Consider the following 11,597-nt stretch of genomic DNA (forward strand, 5'->3'; position numbering starts at 1 on the left):
GGTGCTGCTAGCCCAGACGATGGAGGGGCATATAGGATCTCTGTCCGAGGAGCTCCTGTTATATTTTCAGCGGATGGACTCGCTGCATATTTGGGTATTCCTAGGCTTCTTGATGCCTATCCAAACCTACCAGTACGGGAGTCTGGTCCCTCAGGTGATGCAGCTCAGTCTCAGGACGAGGGACTAGATTACACAGATGAGATAGATACACTTGCTGATCACGAGGTCAGGGACTTGATTGTTGGTCCAGATGCTCCAGTGTATGATGGCTCCAAGAGTATTAGGCAGGCAGATTTATCTTCTTTCTTCAAGATTATGAATTTGATCATTGCCAACAATATTGACCCACGGCAGCACAAGACCGAGGTCGGCATGGATCGAGCGAGATTTATGATACGGGTCGCTCGTGGCATCCCGATCGACCTCGTTGGTTATATATTTGAGAGGATCCGATCAGAGGCACGGTTTATTACGACAGATATACTGCCGTTTGGGATCCTCCTCACTCGATTTTTGCTACATGCCGGGGTTGTGCCCGAATCTGCCGAGCGTTCTCGATTTCCGATGGCACCGATCAACAGCACCACCCTATCACGGAGCACGGGACACTCTAGATTTCGTTTTCGTGGAGCTGTTCCAGATAGGGCTGAGATTCAGAGAGATGGGCAGCCAGGAGATACTGGAGTATCGGCCGGTGAGACATCTACACAGCCTGAGACATCACGCACATATATTCGCGAGGAGCTGGCTGACATATTGCGTGCTGAGATCGGTGTACACACATCAGCAGTGATTGATGCAGTGCATACTGCCATGTCTGAGTTGCGTACAGAGATTATGGCTACCGTCTCTGGGTTACGTACAGAGGTTGATGAGTTACGTACAGCGATTAATGCCAATAATGCAACTCAGGTCACAGTTAGTACTCGACTGACACAAGTAGAGACACAATTAGCTGCAGTCGAGGATGTGTGTAGAGACCTCGCATCATAGTTTTTATCTTTTATTTATATTTTCTTTTGTTGTAATTATGAACAATATATATGACATTTTGATTGATAATATTTGCTTTATTTGGTTGATTAATATGTATGTGATTGATAATATTTATTTACTAAATATCTTATTTAACGTAAAAGAAATCATTAAAATATTTTAAAATTAATTACATAAAATTAATTAATGAATTTGTATATATGATAGATATTTTTTATATTTTGAGTTTCGTACCGAGATTAATATTATACCTTCGAATGTATAAATGTGGTGCTTGAATATGTTCTAACTAAATATATTCCGTTCGAACGGTTTAGAAAGCTTCCTGCCAGGATTTGCCACCAAATATGTTCCGTTCGAACACAACAAATTATCGTTCGAACGTTTTTGAACTTTTCCCGCCATAATAAAGTAATTATCCGCCAAATTTTACTGTTCGAACGTATTTTTTCACGTTCGAACGGTAAAAATTTTTTGGGACGATTTAATTCGTCGCAGAAAAAACTGTTCGATCGGTTATTTTGACGTTCGAACGGTTTTCTAAATTCATCGATTTTTTGGGACGAAATTTAAATTTCGTCCCAAAAAATGACTTTTAGGGACGAAAAAAATTTCATCCCTAAATAATTTCGTCCCAAAATCTCAAATTTGTTGTAGTGTAAGAACTAAAATGCAGCATAAAGAGTTTATTATATTATGCCTCGAAGATTGTAGCGACTGGAAATGCCACCACACGGAGGGTGCTCGTGCATGTATCTTCATTTCAGTTTTTCAATCATTTGTTTTTGTCAACTTCATGATCTTTTACCCCTATGGTTTTCATTTTCTTAATCGTTTACCCTGCACTTTGTTTGATTAGGAGAGTGTGGGAAACTTACCTATTATGGACGTGTTTCGCACTCCTGCCAACGGCGACTAAAGACCTACAACAAGAGAATCAAAGAAGAATTTGGGATGATGAGGGACACTTCTGATGATTAAGTCAGGATAGTGCATGTATAGTGTTTTAACTTCAAGAAGATAATAATTTTGAAGTCACCTTGAATGTGTGCTTTCCTCTTGTATATATAGAGTTAGTGTTTGAGTGATATGGCTTGTTTAACTGTTTAATCCCTCCAATCACGATTAGATTGCTAGGTTGCTAGTACTTTGAACCTACTTCTCGTGTCGCGCAGAGGTATTATCCTAAGTAAGTAATTTGGACTTTTATCTTGTTAAGAACGTTTGCACTAAATTTATTAAGTTATTATTAATGGTGGTTGGATCGAAATCCTATGCCAACACGTCCAAGGTCTCGTTTGTTTTCACAATCATTCTCATTTGATCTAATTATTATAATTTTTTTAAATTTTCACACAAAAATTAAATAAACAATTCGATTTTTTTTTCAAATCTCAAAACAAAAAACCCAAATGAATTGACTCAAGTGGTGAAGACTTTAGTCTTGGGGTATCATTTCTTTCAAAGTCTAAGGTTCAACACATCATGGATGCAAATAATTTTTTAGGGCCACACCTTCTGGTGAAAAGTCAGCGATTTAACTGGTTTCATTTAGGAAAACTTTCAAGGGTGCGGTACACGGGATCAAAATTTCTAAAAAATATATTATAATAATATATTATTTAATTTTTAACTTTTATCTCAACTCATATGTAAAAACAAACGAAACCTAATAGTTAGCACTTTAGTCCTTTGCTAGATGGATATTTCCTTAGGAGTAATGCTACATACAGTCGTAGAGTACGCAAGTATCGTACAGTTGTTTTGAAAAAGAGTATGTCTATTATTAAAAAATTAATTTTTTTCATGTGGATCTTATATTTATTTATTTTTTTTAAAATGATTGTATAATACTTACACATTCACGACTATAACTATCATTTTTATTTTCCTAACGAGGATATTTCTCCCTCCATTACTAATTTACTGTAACGGTCCATGCTAAAATAGCCATCCTACATTCCTAACTACAGTGTGCCTTTTTTTTTTTTTTTTTTCTGAAGGGCACAAAAATTTGAAGCATAAAAGCAACCGTCTTCGAGGGCTGTGCTAAAATATTTTTGCATTCGCTAGTGCTTTTGCAGATTAAAGAGGCTTAAAAAGAAATTCAGATAAATACAATAGCAGCTTAGTTCATATCAAGTCATGTGCCATCCATGATTTCCCCGAAGTGATTATATATGTTCCAAGTTGATACTGAATGCGACGGTTAGATGTGTGAGATAACATTATTGATCTATTTCTTTTCTGATTACATTTATATATTTATGCAGTTTTGAACGAAGAATGATTAGGCTCCATTTGGATATTAAGAATATCTTAAATCATCTGTAAATAGTAATGAAATAATTTGTAAATAGTTGTGAATAATAGTGAATTATTTGTGAATATTAATGAAGTAATATAAGAAAATTTAAGAACAATTTTGTTTCTAAACAAAGCCTAAGTGCTTATCGAAAGCTGTGTTCTATAAGTGAAGTCTCGTACCACTTCACTACTATTTATTGATATTCACAAATAATTTATTGATATTCACAAATTATTCACTAACTAATACTAATTTTTAATGATATGCACGTATAGGCTGAGAATATTACGCACTTAGTTATCCATGCTCTGAAAATAAATACGCCTAGCTTTTAGTACATGAGGTTTTTTTTCTAAGCAAGAAAATTTTCATTCAGATAAGGAAAAAATGATACATGAGGAGTGGGTTGAGGAATAACTGTCTCAGTACAATAACTACAATGCAAATATAGAGGAAAAAAAGGAAAAAAAAAAAGAAAGAAAAGATTTGGGGACCAATTTTTGATCCCCACCCTTGCCCTACAAAGAGGGTACCGTCTTAAAAGACAGTTTTTTACAGTGGCTAACTACATCGTTGGAGGCGGTGGAGATATGTGCATCGTAGTTTGTTGTTTTGAGATGTTTATTAGATGGATCTGTATTCTTTTTTTTAAGATCATTGGTTAGGGAAAGTGTTAGCATAGTAAAAAGCACAGTATCAAATAGACTGATCAATAGTGGATCATCTGTCTTCCCACGCAACTGTAGTGACACGTGAAGGCCATGCGAGCAAGCCGTGCGTGTGAGTCACGCACCGACATTTTCCTTGCGGTTCTGCATTGTTCCAGTAGATCGACGGCTGTAAGGTTGCATGGTAGGGCGTGTGTCGACATGTAGTTGCTGAATAGCGATAGATCTAATCAAAATCGAACTGGTAAAGGAAGAGAAAAAAAACACTGCTATAAAAACATATACACAACAATTTTGAAAAGAAAACGAAGACCCTCTTCTTCGGCAAAAACATTCGGGAGGATTGAGTTTCTTAGAAAGAAAATAGACGTTCTCTCTCTAAAAGTCGAAGGCGCTGTCCGAGTATATATACACACAGTAGTACAAGAGGTTTTGTTATGTCTACTTTAGTTCTTTGTTTGCTCACCGTTTTAACAAGTATATATATATTGTACGTACAAGTTGCAGCATCGCCTGCTTGTGGTTATTTTATTTTATTTTTCCTCTGAGCGGCCTGTGGTTATATATTATATTAATATGATAATCCTTACCATCGACAATTGAACTAGGTGAAAATAAGAGGAGATCTTGAAATTATGTCACGTGAATATTATATTACGTAAAAATATTTAAATATAACTATTTAATTATAAAAAATTTATAAAAAATTTTATATATTATACTACTATCTCATTTTTATTCTTTTAGATATGATGTGATATATTTATTACTATTGAATGATAATTTATTAGATAATTTTTTTATTATTCAATAATGATAAATATGATACATCTTATATAATGAGATAAAAATAAAATAATAATATGATATATAACATTACTCATTAATTATCTCCATTCATTTTCTTTTTCACCAACAATAATTAATTCTCCCCTTACAGGCGTTTTCTATTTTTTTTTTTTCCTACTAGCCAGTCTTGAGAGAGAGAGAGAGCGAGAGAGATTATAATGACTAATAAAGATTAACGCACAGAAGAAATATTATTGCTACTTGAATAATACTTATAAGACCCATTGAGATCATGGATGAAAAGATCATGATCAGTCACATCTACTTCATGGTATCATGCACGCGGAACCTATGGATTAATTATTAACATACCAGTGTTACTGATGATCCCTTCTGTCTGACATGCATTTGCGAAATCTTTCTCGACAAGCATGGAAAAACGGAGAAACATATTCAGATCAATTATATTTTTGGCATTGCTTTTTGTCTAGAACCTCGTAGCTAGGGCTGAAGCTAAAGCAGCTCTTTGCACTCAATGTGCATGGAATCCGTTTGAAATTCTCTCTTTCTTATTGACCGGTTGATAAACTCATTTCTAATTCATTTTAATTTATCATTATAATTTTTTTAAATTTTAATATAAAATATAATAAATAATTCAACATTTTCAAATTTTAAAATAATAATAATATTAAAAAATAATATTTTAACAATATTTTATCAATTCAACTCAATTTAACTTAATTCAATATCCAAACGCAACCTAATCTTTTCCTCCCAAAGATCTAAAGGAAAAATGACTTTTCTCAAAAAAGATTATTTGGAGAATCCTTATATCTAATTTTCTAGAAAAATAATTATTTACGATGAATTATTAATCATAAAAATAACTATTTATGATAAGAATTAACACGTTTTGTTAAAAAAAATTATCATTTTTGTCGAACATATATAAGCATTTTTCTTTGGTGCATCAAAATTTCATAATTTTCTTGTTTTTTTTTTTTTTTTCTCGAGATGCAGTGCTTTATTGCATATTATATATATATATATATATATGGAATTATTTTACAGGATTGAATAAGAAGCAGAGTTGTCCAGGTGGAGAATGAGCTCAAAAGTTCAAAACCCCCCCGTTCACTGGTTGTGTTGCACATATGTTTTCCTTTAGGGCTACAGGCAGCTAATCATACCAACGTACAGAAGCTAATAATTTGGTAGATTACGAGAAACGTTGAGGAAATTAAGGCCCTACATAAACAATTTCAGTTTGCCTCTATAATGCACAACCACTTCCACGTACAGGGAGCTCTTCTACCCCCGTAATCATTTTTATCTTTCTTTGTCTATGAAATTAGTGTCACCATATATTATTTGAAAATGACACGACTAAACTTTGTGTTTCACACTGTCCTATATATATATACATATGGGAAAGGCCGAGCTGAGTCTCTTCATAAGGGTTGGGCTTGGATTGGCAACGCGAGATCTGAGGTCAGTGCCTGCTTTGCTGAGTTCAAGCCAGCCCTAGAGATGGTATTCCATGCTACTGCTTGGTGCTTGCCTCCCTCTACGTCAAATGGAACTTTTATAAATGTATAGAAATATTCTTTTTCAACTGGACTATTTAAATATATATATATATGTATATATTGTTTTTAGATTATTCTCTATTCTAAATTTTATTAACCTTTAAATTTTGAAATTATAAGTGTGTTATAATATTGATTAGTAAGCATATAATATAAATATTTAAATATACATATTCTCAAAAATTTTAATTTTTTAAATAATTAGTGATTTTATATAGTACCAAAACAAATCAAATCCTGAGTTTGAACATAGAATCTACACTCTCTCTTATTTAATTATATATTCCACGTATCGGGCTTGTTCATTAAGGTGGAGTATGACTCATACACGAGAGAATGTTAATAATACAATATAAATAATTAAATCTATTTATTGTTATAAACTTTTTAGATAAATAGTAATTTCACTTACTATCTCTATCACAATATGCAGAAGTTGTCGATAAACATATCTTAATGAAAAAAAAATAGTGAATTGAGAAATACGAGTCCGGTCAATTTTATCTAAAACAACTAATATATATATATATATATATGTATATATTGTCTTATAAGTACGCCACGTAATAGTGCTAAATACCAAATCCAACAGGCATATATATCCGTCGGACATGAGATGGGGACACCCCTCACATGACCATAAGTTGCAATATGCCATTTGAATTGCTCTCATTATTTTCTCTTGACATGCTTATATCGTTTCAATTATTGAACTTGCATAAAACATCGGCATGGTTTGCATTTTCTTCGATCTTCTCACTCACTTATCAATCAAGAATCATCATTTGAATAGACCAACATAACCGTACACCTTTTTAATGGTAACCACATGTTTTATTTTGCATTACAAACTATCAAAATCGATATATATAGTATATATCTTTAAATTATCAAACTCAGATAAATTAAGTCATTAAGACAAATAAAATATATAAAATGAAAATTTTAATAATTTAGAAATTAATTTGAAATAGGATGACGTAACAAAAAAAAAAAAATTTGGAGGAGATATAGAATGGGATAATTTCTTTACCAAAATCATGATCAAAATCAGTACTCCACAATTAGACACTGATCAGTATGATTTGACACAACCACTCACTTTAAAAAGTCTGATACGGCTGATCTTAATTAACTCATCGGGATGGATAAGTTTGAGGTGCTGGCCGGATTACTTCTTTATCACGACAAGAAACAATAGAAAAAGATATTTTATTACAAGTTATGAAAATGATTTTGTCAATTTGGACAAATGTCATGTCGGTATAGATGACCCCATGATCATGCTCTTACAAAGGACCTCACTAATGGAGCTAGCAATGACATTAATTATTTACTGCGCGCCTTTCTTTTTAGCACTCGGCATGATCATCAGCAGTGATCGGGATCTATATATCCATGATATTGTTCGACTTTCAATTTTAAAACTTCTGCTGCCGTTTAAACCTAATTGCATCATGTGTTTTGCACGACTTTATATCGGTTTTTGTAGGTTTGCAATATAAACATTGTTCACCCCATATTCGCCCATAATTCTCTAATTAATTTGCCTCAGCTAGCTTGGAGTTTGACGCATGCAGGGAATTAGGACAAAAACACAAAAGGTCATTTGAGATTATAACTTGCCTAACCAAACCTATATATATATATATATATATATATATATATATACACACTCACACACATACCTACCACTAAATTGCACATCATCATGATCATCGGCCGGTCATTTACAATATTAATTAATGGCGGATTAAGGACCGGAGCTAGCTGCCTAATTACTTAATTAATTACGTCAAATTAATACAGTACGCAATTATCTAATTACGTAAATTGGTTGAAACTTTTGGGATATATAAGTTGATCAGGTTTAAATACAATTATCTCTAGCTAGCTCATGGATCGAATACATCCAATGAGCGAGCTGCATCATGATGAATAAATGAGTCATTTCTCTCTTTTGTGTGCTGCAACCAACCTATAGCTTTCTGGGGAAAAAAAAAAAGGACCTCTAGGGATTAAGACCATATCATGATGCTATGGGGTCTTTCTCCTTTGTTTCAACTTTCTAGTCTTTTTCTCATTATCACCCCACTAGTTAGTAGTACTCTCTCCGATGGCTTGGGCGGGCTGATTTATATGTATGCACATACATACATACATATATATATATATATATATATCTGCATATATACTAATTTCATTTTAATTTGTAGCCATAAAATTATATTATAAAATGAATCGGGAATTTCCAATTAAACCTAAGGCCAGATGAAAATGTAGACTACAAAAGCAATTAAAGTTACAGTTAACTTTGTAATACGTACAGAGATCATAGAATTTTTCTCTCTCCCGCCCCGGCCCCGTCCTTTTGAAAAAAAAAAATAATAATAATAAATAAAAAGGTTGTAAATTCTTAACACCAAGTAAGTACCATAGGTAACTAATTTATATTTCTTTTTAAAAAAGTAAAAGAAATATGTTTGCTTTTATATATGCTGTTCAATTTTGAATGAAATAGAAGACCACTGATTAACTCGATTCAGTGTAGCTAGCTAATTATATATTGTGCATGACTCAGTTGACCTTAGAAAACTCTCAAGCAAAGTACTTCGATCTTCATGATATAATGTCCCATTTTTCTTCCTTCTCTGTTTGTATTGTTTCCTTAAGATCATTTAAAAGCTTATTTTTTTTATTATTTTAATGATGTGGACCTACTTTGTTTTGAGATCTACCCACTAGTAGTACTACTGTATTCGAGGCAAATCAATTTTAACTTTAAATGATAAGATCAAAACCATATATACATGCAGTAACATGATAAATCATGCGCGCATGCTATATTAATACGTGGGCAAGAAACTTTCAAGAACCTAGCTAGCTAGGGATCATCGTCGATCCTGATCTCCATCCGCCAAGTAGTACTGGATGTATGATTGGATGTCAAATGCCACACTCATTGAAACTTCCGGGGAGGTGCATATTGTTGGGGGAGGAAGCCCCCGGTTATTTAAAATTAAAATAATTATGATTATAATTATGTGGCACATAGGCACACTCCAGGAGGTGGACCATCCAATACTACTTCAAAATGGTCCAGGACCAAACCCCATATATATTCATGTGTGCCACGTGGATGACAGCAGGTGGATGATATAAGCATGAAGTATGATGATGACCCACATTCTCCTAATAATTCAAAGGCAAAAAAATAAAATAAAAATATATGAAAATCTATATATAATCAGCAAAAACTGAACGACTCTGACACCCTCCCCTCTCCTGATCTCCAGCTCCTTCCTACAACCAAAGAATCCCGTTATTTGGAAATAATCCATATCCATTGTAAGTTTGTAACACGTTTTCCGTTATTCCGTTACCCCGCCGCCTTGAGAGGAGCACTAATTTTATTTATTTTTTTAAAAAAAGAGAAAAAAAAAAAAACATTAAACTCTGAAGTCCCAAACTCTCTTCCCCCCGTATGTGGTTTGTGATGACAACCACCTTCTATCTCACGTCAGTCTTTCTCTCTCTTCATCTCTCTCCTCCTGTCTTCAGCTATAAGTATTGTCCATAGCCAAAACCCACCATTACAATAAGTAATACGTTTGCCTGATTTCTTCTTCTCTTGTGATGGGAGATAACAATGTTAACCTACCCCCTGGTTTCCGATTTTACCCTACAGATGAAGAGCTCGTGGTTCATTTCCTTCATCGTAAGGCCACTCTCTTACCTTGCCACCCGGATGTCATTCCCGATCTTGATCTTTATCCATATGATCCTTGGGAACTCGATGGTATTCTTGTTATAATTGTTCTTCGTATATTACATGATCATGTTCTTCGTGTATTTATTTTTTTGCTTTCGATTTTTCTAGGTTATTGCAATTTGCATGGAAAACTTAAAATCGAAACATACCAAGTTGTTTGGACTTTTCAGGCAAAGCTTTGGCAGAGGGTAACAAGTGGTACTTCTATAGCCGGAAGACGCAGAACAGAGCTACAAGTAACGGTTATTGGAAAGCTATGGGCATGGAGGATCCGGTCAACAACAGCGCCGGCAAGAAGGTGGGAATGAAGAAATATTTGGTGTTTCACGTTGGAGAAGCTCCATCCGGCATCAAAACCAACTGGACAATGCAAGAATATCGTCTCTCAGATTCGGCTGCCTCCACCAGTACTAGTACTAGATCATCCAAAAGAAGAGGGCATTCAAAAATAGTTAAGTAGTAGTACTACTACTAGTACTAGTGCTAGCTTTGACTTAATTTTACTAGTACATGAAGAACTACTGATCATGATCATGATCGGCTTAATTTTTTAAATGAAAAGAGTGATTAATCAAAAGAGGAAAAGAAACCAAGGATGCATGCTTATCGATTTGTTGTTCTAAATTTTGCAGGATTATAGTAACTGGGTAATATGCCGAGTGTATGAGCGTGATGATCAAGATCATGACGACGGGACAGAGCTCTCGTGCTTGGACGAAGTTTTCTTGTCATTGGATGATCTTGATGAGATTAGTTTGCCAAATTAAGATCCAATAAATGTGATCCAAACTGGGGTCCGTTTGATCAAGGCTTTTATCCATATGTAGAACCTCATTAATTAATGCAAATTAGGAAAATGATATATAGCTAAAAATTCTATTTGCACTTCCAAAGCACTGTGGTATTTTGTTATATTATGGAACCCAAAAAGAAAAGAGGTTAAAAAAAAGAGAAGGCATCATGCATGTTTCTGAATCACAGCCATTAATACCATTTTTTTTAAGACAATTGGCCGGGGTTGACTACATTAAGCTGAATAACCTTTGGTGGTATATATAATTGGATGAATTTCTGATCCCCGGAACCCCATGCTTCTCTTTCTTGAAATAGAAGTTTTGGTAGATCCTACCATCAGTGAGACTAAACCACTCGTACATGAGAAGTACTAAATGTATAAAAAGATTTTATAAAAATAAATTTACAAATTGACATGACTTTATATGATATGTTAAATCTACTTTATAATAAAATTAATTTTACAATCATAACATACTAACTATATCAAATGATGTCAGTTTGTGAGTTTATATTTATGAGATATTTTTATAGTAAAACATTTTTGTTAGCACTCAACTTGAAATTGACTAATTAAGATTGTGTTTGGATAAAAATAATTTAGATTTGACTATTTCAAATTTATTTATTTTTAATATAAGTTGAAACCTAAGATTTTAATTGAGAGTTAAAATTTG

At 33.6% G+C, this 11,597-nt stretch overlaps 1 protein-coding gene across 2 annotated transcripts; it reads left to right on the forward strand.

Moving 5' to 3' along the window:
• Positions 1–9,658: 9,658 nt before the first annotated feature.
• LOC109006994 (NAC domain-containing protein 104) lies at positions 9,659–11,018 on the forward strand. Of its 2 annotated transcripts, none has more exons than XM_018986460.2 (3): positions 9,659–10,071; positions 10,296–10,576; positions 10,758–11,018. In XM_018986460.2, the coding sequence occupies exons 1-3, from the start codon at positions 9,990–9,992 to the stop codon at positions 10,890–10,892; spliced, it is 498 nt and encodes a 165-aa protein (XP_018842005.1). In that variant the 5' UTR covers positions 9,659–9,989; the 3' UTR covers positions 10,893–11,018. The 2 variants fall into 2 exon arrangements, with proteins under 2 accessions (XP_018842005.1, XP_018842004.1); XM_018986459.2 differs by having other exon boundaries at positions 9,660–10,152.
• Positions 11,019–11,597: the final 579 nt, after the last annotated feature.

Source organism: Juglans regia, chromosome 13, assembly GCF_001411555.2.
Source record: "Juglans regia cultivar Chandler chromosome 13, Walnut 2.0, whole genome shotgun sequence".
In the NCBI taxonomy this organism is placed as follows: Eukaryota; Viridiplantae; Streptophyta; class Magnoliopsida; order Fagales; family Juglandaceae; genus Juglans; species Juglans regia.